Source organism: Mobula hypostoma, chromosome 20, assembly GCF_963921235.1.
Source record: "Mobula hypostoma chromosome 20, sMobHyp1.1, whole genome shotgun sequence".
Classification (NCBI taxonomy): Eukaryota; Metazoa; Chordata; class Chondrichthyes; order Myliobatiformes; family Myliobatidae; genus Mobula; species Mobula hypostoma.
The window spans coordinates 22,085,175-22,111,013 of record NC_086116.1 but is presented as its reverse complement, the minus strand read 5'-3'; the positions used below and the strand labels follow the sequence as shown (position 1 = coordinate 22,111,013).

Sequence of the window (25,839 nt, the reverse complement as noted above, 5' to 3'; positions counted from 1 at the left end):
GTCCAGTTCCATCCCCACAACATCCCCTAGTACGCGAAGTCAGATCTGGTGGACTGGGTGGATGAGATCCACAGTGAGATCCAACGGCCAGGAAGGTGGTACTGCAATACTCCATGGAAAGCAAACGGCATGACAAGACACAGAAGACGCCATGGTCATCCACCGCAAGCAGACACGACCCCAGTTTGTGATGCTTTATTTGTAACACTGGACCCAAACTTCTGAGGTCAAGAGAGTGGAACTGCCCTAGTGCAACGGCTTTTCCACTTTAGAAACTCTCCCACACAGGTTTCCTGCCATTGTCGGACACAATGGACAACCACCAATCACAGGACAATTTATAATAACCAATTAACTGGTACATCCTTGGATTATAGAAACAGGAGCACCTGGAGGAAACCCACACGGTCACAGAGAGAATGACAAACTCCTTACAGATGGCACCAAGCTGCAATAACATTGCATGGACTGCTACACTACTTTGACACCTTAAATGTTGTACCATTTGCCACAGGGCAATAGCATCAAATATCCAAGACTAATGATAATCCCTTCAATATCACTCGTTGCTATGCTGGAACTAACCTATTTGTTTGCTTATTGGGAAACAGCACAGAGCAGACCTTTCCAGTCCTTTGAGCCACACTGCCCAGCAAACCCCCAGTGTTTTTTTTAATGCTAGCCTAATCAAAGGACAAATTTACAAAGACCAATTAACCTACCAATCAATACAGTGGGAAGAAACCAGAGCACTCGGAGAAAACCCATGTGGTCACAGGGAGAACGTACAAACTCCTTACAGGCAGCGATGAGAATTGAACTCAGGTCGCCTGTACTGTAAAGTGTTGTGCTAACCACTACACTACCGTGTGATTGGAATAATAATTGGAAACCAGTTTGCAGATGATTATATTATGGTATCACAATGAAATTTTCAACAGACCTACAAACAACCCTTAACTAATTCTCAAAAGCTTACTAAAGCCTAAGGCTAACTCTGAACATCAGCCACACAGAAATCTGAGGCCAGCCTGTTCCTGGTCTATCATTACACCTGAAATTACATCAAGGAATTGGAAAGTGCAGAACATTTTGACTACCTTGCAAACATCAGTCCCTCAAGGGCAAACGTAGACGCTAAGATTGAGCACACAATCTGTTAAGCTAGGTTTGCTTTCAGCAGTCTATCTCGCCAATCATTAAGTAACTATAAATTCAGTGTATTCGATTTTTAGCTTACAAGCAGAAGGAATCCCAACTCTCCTAATGGCTGCAAGACTTGGGTGACCTATAGAACACACCTGAAAAAGTTTAAATGTCACCACTGGTAGTAGTTTCTTTAGAAGATTCGCAACATGAGTTGAGAGGCTGCGACATCAATTTCACACAGAGCTCAACATCTTCTGTGGTTGTGGGCCTGATTATCCAGCCTCAACTGAGAAGGAGCAGACATAGCGTGCCTAATGTCAGCCTGCCCAAAATGACTGCTTTACACACAAACTGCTAAAGAAAAACAGGAAGCCAAATAAGATGCATTGAAAACACACTCAAGACAAACTTCAAGAGATACAACATGGAAATTGCACAATGGAAGACAAAGGTCAGTCAGAGAAGGAGTGAATTGCTTGAAAGAAAATCTCAGCCTGGTTGTAGATAGACATGAGAAAAGAAAGAAGAGATATCCATTTTATGTCCTACTCCTGCCTTCTAACAAGGTCTGCCAAATGTGTCAGCAGCTCCAGGACGTGACACCTTAGTCACTTAAAGGCCTATCAGAAAATTGCAAAAGAAATTGTCCTCCAGCTCAACTGAATGCTGTGAGCAAACAACTGTCTGTTTACAATTCAGTTGACTGTTGGGCAAAAGCTCCACAGTGCAAAATAAAACAACAAATTTACAACAGGATAATGTTTGTGCATTACATGTTAAAACAGGTACGTATCAATTAGCTTATCATGAGAAATGCTATCGAGCAGCATTAATATCTGACGTTTCAATTAGTTTTCTATATAAAAGACACCAACTCAATAAAGAACTTACTTTCACAAGGGTATCATTGGAGCATGTAACTAATATCATCATATGCTGTGAATGTGAAAATTGACAGCAGTTGACTTGTTCGCTGTGTTCACGGAGTGTGTGAATCAAGTTGCCAGTCATTGAATTCCAGATCTACAAAGAAAGAACTTCATTTAGCTGTTAAGCTGATGTAATTAACAAACATTAGCTTTATTTGTCACATGTACATGAAACAGAGTGAAATGCATCACTTGTGTTAAATTAAATCAGCAATGACTGTGCTGGTTAGACTACACATTCCTGGTGGCAACGTAGCATGTGCAAACTCACTAAGTCTAACAGTAGGAGGAAACTGAAGCACCCAGAGGAAATACAAAAAGTCACAGGAAGAATATACAAAGTCCAAACAGACAACAGTGAGACACAAACCCCAATTTTAGAGCTGCTGCTGTAAAGTGTTAGCAAACCATTATCCTAACACACTGTGTCTTCAAAATAGAACACTAATATGTGCCACTCTTCATGCTGCTTATTTAAATCACTAAGTGGTCATTAATAGATCTGCCAGAAACTCAAGAGGCTGGAGGTATTGGAATCTGAAGCAACAAACTGCCTTGAAGCAGGTTTTTGACCTGAAACGTCCCCCATCCCACCCACCGATTGATGCTGCTTGACCTGCCGAGTTCTTCCACCAGGTTGTTTGTTGAAAAACGTTTGCTGAAATCGCTTACCTTAACTTTTGTATCAGCTGAGCACGTGGCAACAAGCTTGTCATCTGGTGAAAATGCACAGCACAACACTTCATCATCATGTGCAACCAGCTCCAAAAGTTTCTCACCAGACTCACTTTTAAAAATCTGGACAACAAATTAAAATAGAATGTTGAAACATTTACTCGTACTCTTTTCAAGAACTTGATCATTGATCGCACACATGACCCTTAAAGTGCCCCTAGAAAAAATGTAAAAGATAACTGAAAATTGTTTCAAAATAGTTGTGAATATAATATTACCAACACCTGACTGAAAAGATTCTTGTTCCATGAACTAGTAGTTTTTGAGTCCTCTCAAAGAAAAGTGAAGCGCTGAACTATGCAGATGTGATGAACTCTTTAGTATTACTTCTTTATGAGGCACAAATTTCATTTTTAAAACCAGGTAAATAAAAAAAATCACTAGAGAGCTTCTTAGTGAACATTTTGATGGTGTCAGTGATCCAACAAAGGGAAATAAGGTCTCAAAAGCTTATTTTTAAGTGCAGAATGTGAAATATAAATTCCTACGAGTACTTTTCTTTCTATTCTGTGACACAGCTATAAATATCATTGATAGCTATACAAAAGATAGTAACGACAAACAATACAAAATAACAAAAAGCACTATGTTTAGAAACCGAAGATGTCAAAGGATTGCTATAGATTTAATACACCGTTTTTTTTTACATTTTTCATTACAATAGTGGAATAATAGATTTTATTTTTGATTTTATTGAGATACAGCACAGAGTAGGTGCTTCCGGAACTTCGAGCTACATCGCCCAGCAATCCCAGATTTAACCCCAGCAATCAAGGGGCAATTTACAATGACTAATTAACCTACGAAGCGTTGCATGCTTGGACTGTGGGTAGAAACCGCAACATCCGCAGGAAACCGATGTGGCCACAGGGAAAACATACAAACTCCTTACAGGCGGCAGCAGGAAGTGAACCCAGGTCACTGGTACTGCAAAGCGCTGTGCTATCCACTATGCTACCATGCTACTCCATGAAATGTTTATTTATTTACCTGCAAAGTTTTGTCTGCTCCACAAGAAGCTATCTTCAATCCATCATGAGAAAAACAGGCATGAAAAACAGCATCACAGTGAAGTTGAACAACAAGTCGTGATGAGTTCTGCAAGGTGGCCTTGTTTCTGTTATGAAAAAAATTATTAACCTATATCCATGAAGAAAAGTGCTTAAAGCATATTGTTTAACCTATTTTAAAATTATAAATTTTTAATTAAAGTAATAATAATATATACAACCGTGATTCACTATTTTGCAGGCGTTTACAGGAAAAAAGGAAATGCAATAGAATTTTATGAAAAACTATACAAGCACCAATGTGCAAAAGAATAGGAGACATGCAAATAAAAATTATATTGAGAATTTGAGTTGGAAAGAGTCCTTGACAATGTGTCTCTAGATCATAGAATGAGCTCAGTGTAGTGGTAAGTGAAGTTATTCACACCAGTTCAAGAGCCTAATGGTTGCAGGGTAATAAATGTTCCTGAACCTGGTGGTGTGGGACATGAGGAGTTAAATAAGGCTTCTGTACCTCCTACCCGATAACAATAGCAAGAAGAGGGTGTGGCCTCTTCTACATTTTACAGAATTCTATACAATTTCTACATATTACAAAATAGAGCCAGCTTAGTAACATAAAACAAATATATGTAAGAGTTAGATAGTTCAGAAGCATTCAAAGGGTAAATAGCTAGCAAGAAAGAGTGCCATCTTACAAGATGGAACTGAGATTTTGGCAAAGAAAACCGTCTTCACCCAAACGGGAATTATTAAATGAGCAGGAGGCAAAAAGCAAGATATTCTTTCAGATTATTTTAGATAAACCTAAGGAGGTCAGAGATTTTTAAAAACTATTAGTGTCTATTAGGGTCTCTGACAGGAAGTCAGATCTGCCCCAGATCCATCTTTGATCAAAGCTTGTCTGTTTGTGGGGCCTCTGCTCGGCTGCCTGAGGACGACTCGCAGCTTGGATCTTGCCATTCAATTTGAATGCACAAATGGACAGCAAGTTTGGTCCTTCACATCTGGATCAGATGAGATATGGTCCAGGAAGATTCAGTTCAATGTTAAGGCCAGAGAACTGCAAAATCCTCAATGTAAAATTTTCTGGCTAATGAAAGCTCTATTGAAATGGTGTATAAACCTAGGTAGAGGTCAGTCAACAAACTTAAGTAACCAACATTTTGCTTGCACACATCAATTAAAATATTTGCTCCTTGTTGAATGTACTGTACATGCACACAGACATAACAAAGTCACTTGTCCACGGAGTTATTGTTGATTCGTCAATGCAATCGTACTAATTCCATACACCGAGTCAGTTCAATCAACCATCTGATCTATTTTTTTTTTAATTTTGATATTTCTTGCACTCACCAAAAATATAATATTCTCTACACACATTACACTATTCCCCCGCATCAGTCAAAATATTGTGTAATCTCAATCTATTTGCTTCAAAGTCAATTTGGCTGAGATCTTGCAATTCAATCATGGAAGCTGTTTTCCTCTGATGATAAAGAACAGATGTCAGGTTCAAGATATTACAACCACTTTAGATGTGCTCAAGCAATATCTGATGACATCTTAACAGTCAATGTGTTACTGAGCTTAACACCCCCCAGCATATGTGCTATTTATATAAATCTTCATGCCAGACAACAACTGTTGAATGGAAAGGTGCCAGTGTATTATGTCACAACTTATCCAATCTTAGTCAAAAACCGCAGAGTATTTTAAAATAAATGCAACAGAGAAACACCTGCAGAGAGCAAGATCTCAAAATTTCAATCCATAGCATAAACTACGACATTTATTAATAGACTGGATGATTGTTGCTTCTGACTCAACAAGGAGATTTCATCAAGAGAATTTTAGCCTATTTCTAAAAAAAACCTAACAGACCTGAACCTAATAGAAAATTAATTCAATTGATATTTTGTTAAACTATTATACAATTTTTAATTACTAGGATAAACTCAATGTTTTCATGTTAATTTTAGACAAAATATGAAGTTAAATCTCCGCGGTAGCCCCAAAATACACAAATATAAGATAAAACAAATTCAGTAAGTCTCTGATCAACAAATAACACAAAAGCAAAATCACATTGATATTAAACCAGCTAAACAGACTTTTTGACGTCATACCACTTTTGAATACTAACATCCATTCCAAGTAGATAGCTCCATTATTGGCTTTTTCCACAGCCTTCAGTTTTGCTTGACGGTACACTTCAGAGGAGTCTGGCTGACAAAGTCCCAACTGCACAATATCTGGAAAAGGTTTCTGCACCATAAGATGTCCTTTCAAAGACAGGAATTCTTGAAAATTTTCCCGCACAGTACTATTCTGCAAAATAATTGGAACAACTTTAACTTGAGGCTCACACATGCAGAGATGATCAATCCATTTGCAGACCACTGCTAGGGTGTATTCTGGAGTTAGGGTATATAGTAAATATCAACTTCACCAGCAACCATTCTACAGAAATGAACGTGGATTGTAGATTGAATTTAAAATGCAGCCCTGAACAATAGTTTTCATGAAGCTGTAGACTAGAGTTGACTTGCAAACCAGACAGTGCTGATTAACATTTATTTTGGATGTCTGGAACATTGGGACAAAAAAGACGATGTGTGAAAACTATATGTAATACAAAGGAAGCATTGTAGATGCATTGTAACTATAGAATTGCCCTGCTGTTACCTTTGATCATCAGCATATAAAAATGTCATGTAATATTTGATCAGGAGTCTCTTCCTCCAAGAAGGTCTCAATATGAAGCCTGCTCTTGTTTTTGTTGAATAAAGCACTTCTATATCCACTAGCTTTAGAGATTTTGTTCACATTACAACAACCACTACTGTTACACCAGTATGTTTTTGCCATTTCAGACTTGAAGGTATGATCGTTGGGCGACTGCCAAACTACCAACTCCTGACTACCACTCACTGGCAAAACTGGTCCTTTACCATGCCACTGGATCTGAATCGCCCAGCTCATGTCAATGGGTGGTCTTTGCTGCTTGTGATCAGGTATCCACTGAGATGTGGTGGTGCACAAATCACTCAGTGGCGAGGCACCTTAGAATAACGGGTTCAAGCCCCTACCTCATGGGATTAATACCCGAGTTGCATATTGTTAAAGACCCACATCAAATATCACTTCACAAAATGAGGATATTGTCTTATAAGGATAGCTTGAGCAAGCCAGGCCTTTTCTCTTTGGAGTGGAAGATGAGAGTTGACTTGATAGAGGTATCCAAGATAATGGGGCATAGATAGAGTAGACAGCCAGCGACTTTTCTTTCCCATGATGAAAACGACTAATACAAGGGACTAAAACTTAAAGGTGTTTTGAGGAAGAATGAGAAGATGTCAGAGGTAGTTTTTCTTTTCATGAAGAGTGGTAGGTGTGTGGAATGCACTGCTGAGGGCAGGGGTGGCAGTAGAGACACATACATGAGAGACAAGTAGGATACTCGTAAGATAGGCATATACAGTAAATGGAGGAAAAGTGAAGGGTTATGTGGGAGGGAACGAATAGATTGATTTTGGAGTAGCTTAAAGGGCCAGTACACATTGTGGTCTGAACAACCTGCACTGTGCTGTACTGTTCTATATTCTATGTTCTAAAAGCATTTTAAATACTCAGCCAAAACAATTAGAGAGACCTAAGTGAGACACATTTGTACAATCTAATCGGATTTCACTTACACACCTTCATGTACAAGAAACATTGAAATTTCAATTTGAATATTGAGTGTTTTAAGTCTTGATCATCAAGACCAATGAAACTCATCCTAAACCAAGTGAGCAACTTAATAACTAACAATTTGAACTACTTTAAAATATTTAATACACCTCATAAATCTATGAAGTTGATAGTTTGGAAAAGGTCATGTATAAGAACTGCAACTTAAATTTAGAAGTTCAAAGTTCCAAGTACATTTATTATCGAAGTATGTATACTATATACTAACTTGAGATTCCTCTCCCGAGAGGCAACCACAGAACAAATAAAGCCATTAGAATTCATTTTAAAAAGACCGTCAAACACCCAAAGTGCAGAATAAAAATAGCAGAAGTAAGCAAATATATAGTATTCAGAACTGAAGTGCATGAAAGTGAGTCCACAATCACAAAGTCAGTCATGGTTGATCCAGGAGCCTGTTAGTTGTGGGCCACAGCCTCGGTTCAGAAGAGACAAGTAAACCTCGCACATAGTGAGCTAAACACTGACACCCTGACTTTTCCAATCCAGCCTGCTGCTTAAGTTGGCCAAAAACCACAGCTAGCTCCTCACACTTGGACCAGCGCCCTGTCGCTCCAACATGCTCTCGAGCCTGGGACTCACTGGCTCAATTTGGCCAGTATCCGACTTTCCGAATCTGGTCCTGCACTTAAATCAGTCAGATCTCAGCTTGTTTCTCGCTCTCGGGCCTGGGCCTCTCCATTTCAACTCTGCCTTGCCTCAGATCTACTACTTTGAATCACCCTAAGTCTACTCCAGCAATTGGCTCATTCGCCGTCTTAGGCCCGGGCCCTGCCGCTTAATTTAGTCAATGAGAAGGGACACAGACCCCACCACCTGGGAGGAAGTAGTCAGGCATCACTATCGAATGACATAACTTGCAGCTACCAAGCCCGGTAGAGTATAGAGTGTGTTATGGGGGTGGCCATCTTGAAAAATCTTGAACAATCCATTGAAAAATCTAATTCTTTGCAAAATGCTGTAAATTCATCACTCTTTAATTCTGCATCTATAATATGCATTAGAGTCATTATCCTGCCAGCTGCATTCGGCAGGGTCAGCCTGTTGAGTTTAGTTGGAGTTAAGCAGGTTTGCCAGTGACTGTGAGGAGGAACACCCGGTAGATATAACAATGTAGCAAGTGGCAGATGGGCATGAGATTCAATAATCCAGCCCATAAGTAGCTCATTATGATTTCTGAATTATTATATGTCCGGTATTGTGAACCTGCATTGCGAACTACTAAGACTGCCATGTTATTTGAGATACGATTAGTATTTCCTTATATAAAAGTGCCATACAATTCTTTGTAACCAATTCCTCTCCACCTCTCAATGGGGTTACTGCATATCTATTCAAGTTCACAACTACTTTGCAGCTGAAACACTTTCAGGCAAATAAACCACCAACAAAGGGAGCAATAAATATGAAATAAACTAAGGAGATGAGATTGTGGAACACTGAAAAGGGTGCCTCAAGGATTTACATTTGGAATTCTTATAAGAACATTTTTATAAGGACAGAAAGGTACAAACAAAACTATAAAAATTATCAAAGAATTAGAATCATTAGCAACCTAATGTATTCTGCTTTTAATTGACTTTTTGAATAACTTTCTGCAAAAAGTTGTCTATGTACTGTTAAACTCTTCAAAGCAAGAAGAATATATTAAGAATGTGAAGTATTAACTGCAAAGGAAATGTGAAATAGTTACTTTGCTTTTACCTCTCAAATCCTAGCTCAAATTCAGCCAATCCTAACAAATACCTTATATCCCTGTGAAATAAATTAAAATCATTCAACTAAATTCTCACTGAGCTAGGGCAAACATCACAAAATAGCACACAACAGAAATCCGCTCCTCAGCATCAACAATTTTCAGCTACACTCAAGAAGGCCACTAAGATGCTCTTATCTCATCACAAAGATCTCATATTTTCAATTTTTGTAGCTTATTTATTTATTTATTTATTAGTATTATTACTACTTCTCTCTTTTTGTATTTACATATTTTGTTTTCTTTTGTACACCGGTGTAGTCTTCCGTTGATTCTATTATGGTTATTGGATTTATTAAGTATGCCCGCAAGTAAATTAATCTCACAGATGTATATGGTGACATATATGCACTTTGATAATAAATTTACTTGATTACGACAGAGACTAGGATGGAAAATTGTATCAATGAATAGGAAGACCTTTTTAGGTATTAAGACTTGCAGCTCTTGAACCATTTGGTCTTCAAGTTCTGTTGATGTGGACCTTGAGACTAATTTATGTTAATAAGTATTTGTCAGGTTGACTCATTTGTCATTTGAAAAATCACTACTCATAGCATCACTGTCTTACAGGCAAGTAAATATCAAATCAAAAGACTGAGGTATGCTGGCATGCAGCATGAGATTGCGTCAATGTAGATCGGTTTAAACCCTTGGTAACAATGAGATCAAAGACAGAAAGCCAGCTGTAAGTAAAAACGGCTTACTTGTTATTGAGGCAAACCTTGAATGCAAATTGTCAAGAGATTATATCAATATCCAGTAATTTTGCCTAATCATGCTCAAAGGCGAGGAAGGCAGTCAAATAAAACTTCTTGAAGCATTTATTTCTGGTAGATATTCACTCTTAGGGGAGATAAAAGGAGGGAATGCAGTTGTTTAGCTGAATGATTTTCTTTATTACTTATTTTATATTTACTGTATTAGCGATTGAAGCAAATTTCTGAATCCAAAGTGGCAGAGAAAACAAAACACAGTGAGACTCATTCTTTTAAGAATCACGGTTTCTAAAATGTTATTAGCTTGTTTTAGGTTAGATCTTAACACTCACAATGCAGCTTAAGGTTAGTTCAGCTTTTATATTAAGATCTACTATCTCCTTTTATTTTTTGAGATTCACTTCCTGAGGGGACTGATACTCATTAACTCTTATTAATTATCTTTAGAAACTCATCCACTTTTGTTTCCCCGGTTTTGATTCATATCCTGAATGATTTATTCTTTATTTTCTATATCCTGTCCATTTTTGATTTGCCATCTGCATTTGCAAAATTCTGTGCTATTTGATCCAGCTGTTCAAAATATCAGAAAAGATCAAAGCTCCATATTGGAGCGAAAATTTTTTTTAAAGCAAAATAAAACATAAATATTGTTAACAATGCCAGTAGCCAACATACATAAAAGACAAGAGTGAAGCAATTGCAATAATCTACAATCAAACTCCAAAGTATCTCACCCTCATCAGGTCCTCACCACCACAGAATCCAACTGCAGACTCAAGAATATCAAGTTCAGTGAATAAAGCAAAGTGTTCAGGACTGACCATATACCAGACAAATTGCTGAAATTGCAATAGCTCTAAGTCAAGTGATTCCTATACAGAAGTACTACAGGCACCTAAACAATGTGGAGAAATTGGGTTGGTACCATCTGCAGAACAAAATGGTAGGCAATTCAATGTGGATAATCAATTGATCATAGGCCTCCTCTCAGTTACCAGTAAAGTGATCATCAATAATGCTGTCAACCAGCACTTACTTCCCTGTACTTTTCTCCAGGATTGTGACTACAAGACACAGGAGCAGAATTAGATCATTTGGCCCATCAAGTATGTTCTGCACTTTGATGGGCCAAATGCTCAGGACCGGTTAGGATTGGACATCATTATAGCTGGCCTGAATATGGACCAGGTCAAATTGCAGAGGCAAGATAGGAATGTCATCAGAGTACAGGTGTCCCCCGCTTTTTGAATGTTTGCTTTACGAAACCTCACTGTTACGAAAGACCTACATTAGTACCCTGTTTTCGCTTTCAGAAGGTGTTTTCACTGTTACGAAAAGAAAACAGCGTGCGGAGAAAATCGGCATGCGATAAAAGGCAGCGCGCACCCCGAGCAGCCACTTTCCCCCGGATTCAGAACTGCATTCCATCCGGCATTGCTTTAACACGAGTCTGTGAGCAGCCGTTTGCAAGATGAGTTCTAAGGTATTGGAAAAGCCTAAAAGAGCTCGTAAGCGTGTTACACTTAGCGTAAAACTACACATAATTAAGCATTTTGATCGTGGTGAATGAAGTAAGGACTAAGTGAGTTTGGCATGTGGAAGCTGACGAACATGATGTTGAAGAGGTTTTGGCATCCCATGACCAAGAACTGATAGATGAAGAGCTGATGCAATTGGAAGAGGAAAGGATAACAATTGAAACTGAATGCAGTAGCAAACGGACCAAAAGTGAAGTTGTCTAGGAACTGAATGTGAAGCAACTGCGTGAGATTTTCGCTGCAATGATAAAATACGACGTTAATTTTGAAAGAGTACGTAGGTTTAGGGGATATTTGCAGGATGGTTTGAGTCCTTACAAAGAACTGTATGATAGAAAAATGCACAAGGCTCAGCAGTCAAGCAAGCCTTCTGCATCAGCCACAGCAGACGACGAACCTCGACCTTCGACATCGAGGTAGGCAGTCATAGGAGAAGATGAGCTGCCTGCTCTAATGGGAACAGATGACGAGATGATACCCCAGTGTCCCACCACCCCGCGATTCGCAGAGAATGCAGCGGTAGCAGGGAGGCACACAGCACATCTTTGAGAAAAAAGCCGAAATAAACATGCTAATTAATTAGGTGCCGCCCAACACGTAATTATCGGCCCAGATCAGAGACGACACAATCAGAAATCGGCACTGATCTGGGCCGACAATTATGTGCAAGGCGGTACCTAATTAATTGGCATGCTTATTTCGGCTTTTTTCTTAAAGATGTGCTGTGTGCCTCCCGGCCACTGCTGCACCCCTGCATGCTTCGCGGATCGGTATCTGTCGGTGGCCTGGAGGGTAGGGGCCACTGCACCACCCAACCTGCGACGACTCAGCCTAACACACCATCATCAGTGTGCTCGGCGCTGAACCAATTCCGGTAAGTGATACTACCTATACATACATTATTTCTACTTTATATCGGCTGTGTATTTTTATGTGTTATTTGGTATGATTTGGCAGCTTCATGGCTTAAAGGTTACTGGAGAGCGCTTGTGCTGTGTTTTTGCCGAGAGCGCTTGTGTGAGATTTTCGCTACGGAGAACAGTGCAGTAATGATTGTGGAAAAGTATCTCTACTTTATATAGGCTGTGTATTTATCATATCATTCCAGCTTTTACTATATGTTACTGTTATTTTAGGTTTTGTGTGTTATTTGGCATGATTTGGTAGGTTATTTTTGGGTCTGCGAACGCTCACAAATTTTTCCCATATAAATAAATGGTAATTGCTTCTTCGCTTTACGACATTTCGGCTTACGAACCATTTCATAGGAACACTCTACCTTCGGATGGCGGGGGAAACCTGTATGACATCATTACATGTAGCAACAAAGAGCCTTCATGAAACTGAAGACATTTGCTGAAGCTATACTAGCACAAAGGAAGATGACTGTACTGTGGCAAACTATTTGCTTATGCCCAGGAAAAAGCTACAGAAATTTTTCAGGATATTGTTCAAAACCCAATCATCTACAGAAGCTGGGAATAACTTTCTCCATCATAAAGTCAGAAAGAGAGATATTTTAATGAATGACCAGCATCCCTTCCATTTGTAACCTTGCAAACAATGAAGCAAGTATCTGCCAAAGTACAACATGGTCTTGACAGTATTCAAGCAACGGTTGTAACCAGCAAGAAACATTCACACTAAATCTTCTGGGCACTGATCCACGATCAAAAGGGCATCTCCACTGGACATGGGACGCCATTACATTAAGAATTCTTCAAGTACCACAAGTTTTACGGTAGGTTTTAAGTCTTGATCAAACATCCTCTTCCTTAGAAGATGCAAGAGACTGCAAATGGTAGAATCTTCCTTGCTGGAAGAACTCAGCAAGTCAAACAATATCTATGAGAGCAAAGGGATGGTTGACATTTCAGAATGAGACCCTGCATCAGGACAGAGGAAACACTTTAAAGTGCACAGAAGTGGGGGGGGGGGGTGAAACTGAGGCTGGTAATTGACAGGTGCAACCAGATGAGTGGTAGATGATGGGTAGATGGAATCAGATGGGGGAGAAGAATGGAGTGTGTGCTGAGATAGAGGCTGGTAGGTGATAGCTAGAATCAGAAAAGAGAAGGCTGGTGAGAAGATGGAACCAAGTGAGGGAAAGGAGGGTGAATGGAAAAGTGAACTAAAGAAAAAAGACCCTGGATAGACTGGGACGAGTGTGAAAGGAACATGGGGCAGTGGCCAATCATAAACACGGGCAAGTCTGCAAATGCTGGAAATCCAAAGCAACATGTGGGAAATGCTGGAGGAACTCAGCAGGTCAGGCAGCATCTGTTGAAAGGAATAAGCATTCGATATTTCAGGCTGAGATCTTTCTTCAGGACTGGATTGCCCGAAATTGGAAAATTCAATGTTTCATAGCTTTGCTGGCGACCCATGTAGAATATGACATATTATCTTTTAGCGTTTGGCCTCACAGTGGCAATGAAGGTGGCCAAGGACATAAGTGTCAGTGTGGCAACAGGAAGCTCATGGTGGCCTTTACTGATGCTCTGCAAAGTGGTCTCCAAGTTTACTCTTGGCCTCCAATGCAGAGAAGGACATATCACTAGCACTGAATGTAATAGGCAAGGGGGAGGAGTTGCATATGAATTTCAGCCTCACCTGGAAAGATTGATCCCTGGATAATGGTAAAGGAGGAGCTGCAGATACATGTGATGTACCTCCTGAAGTTGCTGGGAATTTGAGGTATGCAAAATAGAATTGATGGGAAGCGATGAAGAAAACATGGATAGATTGGACCAAGTGGAAAGCAGAAAGGGGCAAGAGGGGAAGATGTGACTGGAGCCAGGAAAGGTGGAGAAATATGTTGATTACAGAAGCTCACAAGGACCAGGGAAGCTACATCAGTTCTGCATGAGAAAGGTCAGGTAGAGAGCAGACTTTTTCCTTAATTGGCCAAGGCTGTGATAGTATATCAAATGCCATGACGAACTTTATCATCCTTGTCCATTTTTGGTGAAAGGTAGCTTCTGAGATATGGGAGTGGCCCACACTGGCCAGGGTCTTGCTGTGAACCATTGTTATCAGAGGGTAGCATTGTCCCATTCTACAACTCTCCCCATTACAAACACATCATAACGGCAGAGTACAAAATCTAAAAGATGCAGTGGAGTAACACAAGTTCTTCAACAATATCAATGAAGCTAATGAGGTGCATTTTCACCAAAGCTTACACTTGGACTGTACTGCACTTTGATCATGAGCCAAAATCATGGAATTTGATACCTTAATAGCACTGTGGAAATACTTTCTCCATGAGAACTTGGGAGTTCCTCAGGCAGCTCAACACCACATATAAACTAATCAAGTAGTGCCAGATGAGAACAAAAAAACTGAGGTGGTGTTCATGCACTGGTTTATTGTCCAGTAAGAAACCTGATGGCGAAGTAGATGATGTTTCTGAAGTGTTCAGGGTGTGCCTTCAGGCTCCTGTAGCTTCTCCCTGATGATAGCAATGAGAACAAGGTTTTCCTAGGTGATAAGGGTTTTTAATGATGGATGCTGCCTTTTTGAGGCATTGCCTTTTGAAGATGTACTCGATGCTGGGGAGGCCAGTGCTCATGATGCAGCTGGCTGTCTTTACAACTTTCTGCAGCTATTCCAAACATGTGCAGTGGCCCTTTCTGACAAGACGGTGATGCAACCATTTAAAATGCTCTCTACGGTATATCTGTAAAATTTGCGAGAGACTTTGGTGACATACCAGGTCTCCTCAAACTCTTAATGAAATTCAGCTGCTGTCGTGCCATCTCTGCAGTTGCATCAATATGGCGGGCCCAGGGTAGATCGTCAGGAACTTGAAACTGCTCACCTTTTCCACTGCTGATCCCTCAATGAGGACTGGTGTGCATGCCCTCAACTTCTCCTTACTGAAGTCTACATTCAATTCCTTGGTCTTACTGACTAATGTTGAGTGCAGGTTGTTGTGCAATATAAAGGCGTAAATCAAGGCTTTAGCGGGTGAGCTGAACCAAGAATGGAACAAGACAAATAAAAAGTCATCAACCTGAAATAGCAACTGTTTGTCCCAGATGCTGCCTGACTATGTAATCCTGACATTATGATTTTTTTTAAAGTTCTGTTCTATTTTAAATAAGAAAAATACAGGCAAAGTTGCTTTGATCATCACAGTAATCTCAAATGCTTCTGCTGCTTATGTGATCTACGGTCAGGAGTTCAAAAACCCACATGTCAAGCTGTGAAAATGAAACCAATTATATGTGAGTTAACACAAATAAAATAAGAAAAATGCAACCACTCTATCCTTTGGGGAAGGGAACTCATCACCCTCAATGATCTATAAATGGCTATAGTCCACATCGTAAAGCTGATTCATATACTTTTTGAGAAGAGCAGCCAAAATGTTTTAGTGTTTGGTCAATAAATATAGTAACGTCATGTAAATCCTAAAAACTTTAATGAGAGAAATCTTTCATGTTCAATTAAACCTCCATCTTCTACCATTGAGAATTACTCTCAGGGAGTAAATTAATTGAATTGAAAGCCAATAAATCCCCAAGACTTTGAACAGCTGGTATTGGAACAAATGGATGCGCTGGTTGTCATACTCCAAAATTCTACTAAGCATAAAGTGGCAAATGTACTCCCACTTTTGAGAGGGAGAGGAAACCAAAGACTAATTAGACAGATATCAGCAAAGAAATCTATTAATTGTAATGGAACACTAGGTAAATAATAACCTAATTGAACACAATGAACGTGTATTCATAAAAGAATCTTATTTCACAAATCTAAAAGAAATTTTGAGAATGTCACTAACAAAATAGGCTAGAGTGAACCTTGTGCATTTGGACTTTGAGAAGGGCTTTAGTAAGGTATCATAGAAAAAGTTATTAAACAAAATTAGAACATATGGAGTTGAGAGCAATATCCCAGTGAGGATTGGTTAACAGAATGTAATCAGTAGAAATAAAATGCAGAAAATCTAAAAACTACAGATGCTGGAACTTTAAAAAAAATGAAAACAGAAAATACTGAAAATACTCAGCAGGTTAGCTGCATCTGTGGGGTGAGAAACAGTCAAAATTCCAAGTCAATAGAGATGAAGTTTAGTTCTGACAAAATGATTCTTAACTGAAATGTTAAATCTGTTCCTTCTCCCACAGATGTGACCTGAACTGCTGAATATTAGCAGCAATTTCTGTTTCAGGATTAACAACTTATTTTTATGCTTGGAAGCTACAGTAATGACTGTGGTGCAACAGGAGTCAGTCAGTGCTTAGGCCCCAGTTACTCACAGAATGTATCACTGATTTGGATGGGTTGCTAAGTGCAATGCATCCAAGCTGATGCTGATGATTCATAATTGAATGGCAGTGTAAATTGTGAAGAGGATGCAGAGAGACGTCAAGAAAATAACAGATATGCTAAGTAATTTGAAGTTGATGTGGCAAATTGAATATAATGCAGATAAATATGAAGCAATCCATTTTGGTGTGTTAAAAAAAGAGTCTTAAGTTTCATGGGATTGTACCATTATATACAAACCACTGAAAGTAACATGCAGGAGCAGCAAGAAACTGGAGAAGTAAAATACTCCACTGATTGCTGCAATTGGGATATTTATAAGACATAGGAACAGAATTAGGCCATTCAGCCCATGAGTCTGCTCCGCCATTTCATCATGGCTGATCCATTTCCCATTTAACCCCAATCTCCTGCCTTCTCCTCAAAACCTTTCACGCTCTGTCTAATCAGGAACCTATCAACCTCCACAGTAAATACACCCAATGACATAGCCTCCACAGCCACAGGTTCACCACCCTCTGGCTGAAGAAATTCCTCACCTCTGTTCCAAATGGACATCCCTCTATTTTGAGGCTGTACCTTCTGGTCCTAGACTAACCCAACCAAATGAAACATCCTCTTCATATCCACTCTATATTTCAACAATCAACAGGCTTCAGTAAGATTTCCCCCCATCTCCATTCTTCTAAATTCCAGCAAGTACAAGCCCATAGTCATATGATAACCTTTTCATTCCCAGAATCATTCTCATGAACCTTCTCTGATCCCTCTCCAAAGTCAACACATCCTTTCTTAAATGAAAGGTTCAAAACTGCTCACAATACTCCAAGTGATGCCTCACATACCGCTGCAGCATTACATCCTTGCTTTTATATTCTAGTCCTCTTGAAATTAATGCACACATTGCATTCGCCTTCCTCACCACCAATTCAACCTGCAAATTAACCTTTAAGGAATTCTGCATGTGGACTCCCAAATCCCCTTGTACCTCAGATTTTTGAATTTTCTTCCTGTTTAGAAAATAGTTGATGCTTTTATTACTTCTACCAAAATACATGACCATACACTTCCCGACACCATATTTGGGTACAAGTAAAGACACTGAATTGCACTTATGCAGCAAATTGTTGAGTATGCACCTGGAATATTGTTTAAATTTTATCTCCCTACCAGAGAATATACTTGCAATAGAAAGAATACAGCAAAGATTCACCAGGTTGTTTCCTGGGATTGAATAGTTAAAATTTAACCTGATCATACATAGTAATCTTCATTCTTCTGTTTACATAATCAGAATTGAATTGAAATAAATTTCAAAGATTCGAAGTACAAAGTATATATAAACAGTATACAACACCGAAATTCATCTTCCCCACAGACAGTCATGAAACAAAGAACCATGGAACCAAACCATTTAAAGAAAAACGTCAAATCGCGCCCCCCCCATGCAGTAACAGCTACAAAGGAAAAAAAACAAGCAAAAACGGAGAATATAAACCACAAAATCAAAAGGCACGTTTCAGTACAGTTCACCTCATTGTTCATTATCTGCAGGCCACTCCAATTCAAAAACCACCCAAATATAGTAACAAAAAAGTGCGACCAGCATTAGAACTATAAATTAGAATACATCATAAACCTGAATTAGAGTCCAAATCTACAATCTGTGTCAAGTAAACCTTGCTCCAGCACCATCTGCCAACAGCATCATGGGATAGAGAGAGGGGGAAAGATCACTCAAATGCAAGGACATTCCCTCGGGAGCTGCAAGGGAGAGGCTAGTAGACAGCACTAATCACTCGTTCACTCTCCACACTCATCTTGATGTTCAATCTTCTTCAGCTATTCAGCTATTGAGAGATGGAGTCGATCGTGAGCCCATCTCCAGACTTCCTGGCCTCCTTGCCGCACGCTTTGTTTGAGTTTCGTGGAACATTCTCAGAGAGAGCAAAGCGTCAGATCACCCGAAAGACCCGAAATCACGTCACCAGAATGCAGATTCAATAAATTTATATTTTACATGGGAATTTTAATTCTACCTTCACCTTGTGATTAATAAATTCTACTGGCAAATATACTTTGTTTTATGTAAATGTTAGTAGTAAGATCAAAACTGCAGCAGGTATAATTACTGTACCTTTGGAAGAATAGTCACAGTCATCGCAGTTGAAACTTACTCAGTTCCATGGCTGAAATATTCAGCTGTCTAATATTAGAGAATTCTTACCGAATGTTCAGGTAATTACTATCCTACAGTCTGTGATATGCATTTACCTTTAACACTGTACGAGGGCAAGTTTCATTATAACATAGCCACAGGGGTTCTTCTCACTGACAACAACATTTTTGACTGTTCTCCCTGTACAATTGTTACTATACCAATTGTTACAAAGAAAACTGCTTAGAGGCAAAAGGGAAAAGAATAAGTACCAAAAATCTAATTAAGAAGGTTGGTACTGCAACAATTACATCATTCACTCTTTTTTTTTGCTTTCAATATATTATATGACTTTAGTTCTGTTGGGATTGTGGTCTAGCTCTTCATATCAGAGCAATGCAGAAATGTAGTAGCAAACAGACTTTGAATCAATTCCAAATTTAACCACAATTTAGAGCTTCAGGCACCTGTCAAAATTATGGCCATTTGGTTGTTCAACAAGTTTTAAATTACTGGGACATTTACAGAACACAAAGTCTCACTATTCCATCGAATTAGATTCAGTAAATTCATTAACAATTTACAAAGAATGTTGCTATTCCTAAATTTAAACTTCAACAATCTCCAAATTCCACACCGCACAAGTGTGAAACCTTCCACTTTTGGTTGAATGCATTTACTGTAAGCTAAATATCAGGTTGCAATCCACACTCCTCCAAGTCACTCTGATCCAAGCCAACATCCAGCATTGCTTGGTCAGGCTGATTAGTCCTCCACAGACTATACTGAGGTCTGTTTCTTAAATAAATTTATCAATTTAGTCAAGAAAATATATGAAGAAACAGCTATCCACCCTCTAAGAATCACAGAAACATAGACACTACACTATACATAATTGCCACGACCATTAGCATCGCCATTCCCTGAGACAATAGTTATAGAACAGGAGATCCCAACCCATTTTTATGCCATAGACTCCAACTATTAATCAAGGGGTCTGTGGACCCCAGATTGGGAACCCCCTGTTAAAGAACATAAAGTAGTACAAAGGAAATGGTCCTTTGGCCCACAGTGCTGTGCCAGACCAGACTAATCCCTTCTGTCTACATAATATCCATATCCCTCCATTCTCAGCATATCTCAGATTCGTGAACACCTCTATCATATTTCCCTCCATTACCACCCTTGGCTGTGCGTTCCAGGCACATATCACTCTCAAAATATCTTGCCTCACACATCTCCTTTGAACTTACCTCCTCCTTGCCTTAAATGTTTACTCCCCACCCCCCGCCCAGCATTAGACATTTCAGCTCTGAAAAAAAAAGTTACTGACCGTCTATCTTTACCCCTCATAAGTTCATCAACTTCTCAGGTCTCCCCTCAGCCTCCTCTGTGCCTGAGAAAACAACCCAAGTTTGTCCACGCCCTCCTTTTATATCATATCCTCTCTAATCCAGACAGCATCATGATAAACCTCTTCTTCATCCTCTCCAATGTCTCCACATCCTTCTTATAATAGAGCAATTAGAATTGAATGCAATATTTCAGATGCGGCCCAACTAGCTTTATAAAACTGCTACATAACCTGCCGACTCTTGAACTCATGTCCTTGATGAATAAAGGCAAGAAACATCCCTTTATGTTTGGTCTCATAATGTTCTCTTTCTTCTTATTTTCTCTTCACAAGACCAGTGTGCATTACTGCACTTAAGGGAAAAAGATAACTTGACTCCACATATCATCCCTTTCCCCAAATTAAGATATGATTCTAAGAAAAGCTTTTAGTTCCCCAGGCATGGTTTCTTCAACATTCTGTATCACTTCAACAGTACTTCAAAACCGACAGTCATTTAAAAAAAGCAGTGTCTGTTCGCTTCGGTGAGTACTTTCACAACGTATTCTCAATATTTTACTGATTCATGCCTGAAAATTCCAAAGACTCCATGGGTCTTCACTGCCTCTATCTTATTTACATTTAAAAAGGTCCAATATGAATGACTTCAAGTCCACAGCTTTCTCATCGTATTGTCCAAATGCTTTTTGGAAGTTTCTGTTTCCATCTACGTTGCTTACAACGTCACCCATCTTACATCATAAGCAATCTTAATACCGTATGTATTTTTCTGTCCCATTACTTAAGTGATAAAACAGCCAGAATAGATGATCATTTTTGCAAGATTGCCTTTGCCAATCTAATCACCTATCAATTATCTCTATACTTTGTTTCTTGTCATTCATTTAATTTGCCTTCAACTCTGGGAGTTTCAAACTTTGCAAACAATAGTTTGCGGAGACCAATTTAAATATCTTCTAAAAGGCCATTTAATTAACACCCATGTACATTTCTTGTCCACTACTTTGGTCACCCCTTTGAAAAACGATTTAACCAGGCACGCCGTGCATGACCTACACTTCAGAAATTCATGCTCTTTCTTCATAAGACAACATTGAAAATGTTTAAGTCACTGCACTCCATTCAATAATTGCATCATTAGAGACGGTAGTATTGTCATGTTTAGGTGCAAGAAAAAGTTTGTGAACCCATTGCAATTACCTAGTTTTCTCCATTAATTACTCATAAAATATGGTCTGATCTTCAACTAAGTCACAATAATAGACAATCACAATTTGCTTCAACTAATAACACACACAATTGTACTTTTAATGGTTTCATTGAACACATTTTATCCATCCTGTGTTGATTTATTCTTGTTTCAGATCATTGTCTTGTTGCATCATCCAAGTTCTATTAAGCTTCAGGTGACGAAGGACTACCCTGACATTCTCCTGTAAAAAGTCCTGATACAATATTGAATTCATTGTTCCCTCAACGACTGCAAACTGTCCAAGCCCAGATGCAGCAAAGCAAAATCAGAATCAAGATGAATATCACAGGTGTATGTTGTGAAATTTTGTTAAATTAGCAGCAGCAGTACACTGCAATACATAATATAGAAATGTAAATCAATTACAGTAAGTATATGCATACTAAACAGTTAAATAAAAAAGTGCAATATCAGAAATAATATATGAAAAAAAGTGAGGCAGTGTTCATGGGTCCTGACGAAGGGTCTTGGCCTGAAATGTCGACTGTACCTTTTCCTAGAGATGCTGCCTTGGCCTGTTGTGTTCACCAGCAACTTTGATGTGTGTTGCTTGAAATTCCAGCATCCGTAGATTTCCTCGTGTTCATGGGTTCAATGTCCGTTTAGGAATCAGATGGCAGAGGTGAAGAAGCTACTCCTGAATTGCTGAATGTCTCTCTTCAGGCTTCTGAACCCCCTTCCTGACAGTAACAATGAGAAGTGGGCATGTCCTGGGTGATGAAGATCCTTAATAATGAACACTGCCTTTCTGAGGAACTGTTCCTTGGAGATATTTAAATACTACGGAGGCTAGTACCCAAGATGGAACTAATTGTACAACTTTCTGTAGCTTCTTTCAAGCCTGTGCAATAGGAACTTGAAACTGCTCACTCTCTCCACTTCTGATTACGCTACAAGGATTGGTTCATGTTCCCTCGTCCTACTCTTCCTGAAGTCCACAATGAGTTCCTTGGTCTTACTGATGTTGAGTGTAAGGTTGTTGCTGCAACACCACTCAGCTAGCTGGTATATCTCGCTCCTGTACATTCTCCTGTCTCCATCTAAGATTCTACTGACAATGATTTCATCAGCAAATTTATAGATGGCACTTGACCCACACAGCCATGGCTTTAGAGAGAGTAGAATTGTGGGCTAAGCACACATTCTTGAGGTGTGTCAGTGTTGACCGTCAATGAAGAGAAGATATTACCAATCCGCACAGATTGTGGTCTTCCAGTTAGGAAGTTGAGGATCTAATTGCAGAAGGAGGTATAGAAGCCCAGGTTCTGTAGCTTATCGATCAGGACTGTGGGAAAGATGGTGTTAAATGCTGAGCTATAGTCAAAGAACAACATCCTGACACAGGTGTCTGTACTGTCCAGGTGATCCAAGGCTGTGTGAAGAGCCATTGAGATTGCGTTTGCTGTGAACCCAAACTGCCTAAACTAATAGCACACCATTGTGTGGTATTATCTCAGAGGTTCACATACATTTTTGAACCTAGACTGTGATTGTTTAAATAGCGTACTCAGCCCCAAACCAAGATGCTCCTTCCACTATGCTTCACAGTTGGGATGAGGTTTTGGTGTTGGTGTTTCCTCCAAACATAGTGGTGTGCATTTCTGCCAAAAGGTTCAACTCTTGTCTCATTTGTCCCACAGAACATTGCCCCAGAAGCATTGTGGAACATCCAGGAGGTCTTTTGCAAACTTGAGACATGCAGCAATTTTTTTTTTTGGAAAGCAGTGATTTCCACTGTGGTGCCCATTCTTATTCAGTGTTTACTTATAGTGGGCACATGAACAGAAACTTCAACAAATTCTAGATATTTCTGTAGGTCTTTTGCTGTTACCCTTCAGCATTGCATATTGTGCTTTTGGTGTGATCTTTGCAAAGTGTCCACTCCCAGGGAGCAATGTACTGAATTTCCCCCATTTGTAGACAATTTCTCTTACTGTGGACTAATGAACCCTCATGTCTTTAGAAACGTTTTTGTATCCTTTTCCAGCATCATACACATATGTTTGTATGTTATTAGTTTAGACAGATTGTTTGTCTATTGTTGTGACTCAGATTAAGATCAGACCACACATTATGAGTAACTAATGTAGAAAACCAGGTAGTTGCAAAGAGTTCACAAAGTACTTCTTCCAACTGTACCAGTCATTAAACTAACTGGGTCTATAACCCCTTGTTCCTCAGTCTCAGCTTTCCTAAATAGCACAGATGACTTGCAAGAATTTTCACACTGAAACAGTGGCAGAATAAACAGAACTTCAGAAGGTATAAATATAGATTGCCCTCCTGCAACCAGCGATATACAAGTCATATGGGGCTGTGGCCGAGCACGTAAAAGTAGATCTACAAATATACTCTAAAAGCAAATAAATAGATGTGCACTGAAGATAAACTTCCAGAACACTACTCCTAATGCTCTTAGACTTGTTCGACTTAATTATCCTATTCACCACCAAACACTGCATCTTGTCTTCAGTAATACAATTCAAGCCACCAAGATTTTTTTTTTAAACTCTTCTTTGTCAAATCTTTTACTTGTGCCAAAAGAGAACATGAGAAACCAGAATGGAGCCAATTATCAAAATATATGGTGCACATGGATTAGAAGAGATTAACATTCAGAATCTTTAGCAGATTACATTGGTAACAGCACAAGGTCTACAACACCATTGTATGACTATCTGAAAAAAATGGATTGATAGATGTACTTTGAATTCAATCCCAGGTCTGGTCAATGATGGGAAGTCAGAAACTCTGAGGAATCACACCATCATATCACTGGACAGTCACAGCCCACCCACTCTGAACAAGGTAACCACACTATTGATTGATACAAACTGCAAGAGGAGGTACAGCAGCCTGAAGGCACACAATCAATGGTTCAGCAACAGCTTCTTCTCCTCTGCCATCCAATTTTTGAATGAGCAATGAACCCATGAACACAACCTCGCTACTTTTAAAAAAAAATTTTATTTTTGCACTACTTAACTATTATACAGTGGCATGCAAAAGTTTGGGCACCCCGGTCAAAATTTGTGTTACTGTGAATAGCTAAGCGAGTAGAAGATAACCTGGAAGTTAAAGATGACACATTTCTTTAATATTTTAAGCAAGATTACTTTTTTATTTCCATCTTTTACAGTTTCAAAATAACAAAAAAGGAAAAGGGCCCGAAGCAAAAGTTTGGGCACCCTGCATGGTCGGTACATAGTAACACCCCCTTTGACAAGTATCACAGCTTATAAACGCTTTCTGTAGCCAGCTAAGTGTCTTTCAATTCTTGTTTGGGGGATTTTCGCCTATTCTTCCTTGCAAAAGGCTTCCAGTTCTGTGAGATTCTTGGGCGGTCTTGCATGCACTGCTGTTTTGAGGTCTATCCACAGATTTTTGATGATGTTTAGGTCAGGGGACTGTGAGGGACATGGGAAAACCTTCAGCTTGTGCCTCTTGAGGTAGTCCATTGTGGATTTTGAGGTGTGTTTAGGATCATTATCCTGTTGTAGAAGCCATCCTCTTTTCATCTTCAGTTTTTTTTTTAAACAGATAGTGTGATGTTTGCTTCCAGAATTTGCTGGTATTTAATTGAATTCATTCTTCCCTCTACCAGTGAAATGTTCCCTATGCCACTGGCTGCAACACAAGCTCAAAGCATGATCGATCCACCCCTGTGCTTAACAGTTGGAGAGGTGTTCTTTTCATGAAATTCTGCACCCTTTTTTCTCCAAACATACCTTTGCTCATTGCAGCCAAAAAGTTCTATTTTAACGTCATCAGTCCACAGGACTTTTTTCCAAAATGCCTAAGGCTAGAAACATAGAAACATAGAAAATAGGTGCAGGAGTAGGCCATTCGGCCCTTCGAGCCTGCACCGCCATTTATTATGATCATGGCTGATCATCCAACTCAGAACCCAGCCTTCCCTCCATACCCCCTGACCCCTGTAGCCACAAGGGCCATATCTAACTTCCTTTTAAACATAGCTAATGAACTGGCCTCAACAGTTTGCTGTGGCAGAGAATTCCACAGATTCACCACTCTCTGTGTGAAGAAGTTTTTCCTAATCTCGGTCCTAAAAGGCTTCCCCTCTATCCTCAAACTGTGACCCCTCGTTCTGGACCTCCCCAACATCGGGAACAATCTTCCCGCATCTAGCCTGTCCAATCCCTTTAGGATCTTATACGTTTCAATCAGATCCCCCCT

At 39.4% G+C, this 25,839-nt stretch overlaps 1 protein-coding gene across 3 annotated transcripts in view; it reads right to left on the bottom strand.

Moving 5' to 3' along the window:
* apaf1 (apoptotic peptidase activating factor 1) overlaps positions 1–25,839 on the bottom strand; it is a 246,539-nt gene that overhangs the window by 129,933 nt on the left and 90,767 nt on the right. For all 3 annotated transcript variants that reach the window (XM_063072508.1, XM_063072510.1, XM_063072509.1), the window contains exons 12-15: positions 5,973–6,157; positions 3,804–3,930; positions 2,751–2,876; positions 2,041–2,172 (exon numbers count right to left, since the gene is read on the bottom strand). In XM_063072508.1, coding sequence (XP_062928578.1) covers positions 2,041–2,172; positions 2,751–2,876; positions 3,804–3,930; positions 5,973–6,157 — 570 coding nt within the window. The remainder of the gene's footprint in view (positions 1–2,040; positions 2,173–2,750; positions 2,877–3,803; positions 3,931–5,972; positions 6,158–25,839) is intronic.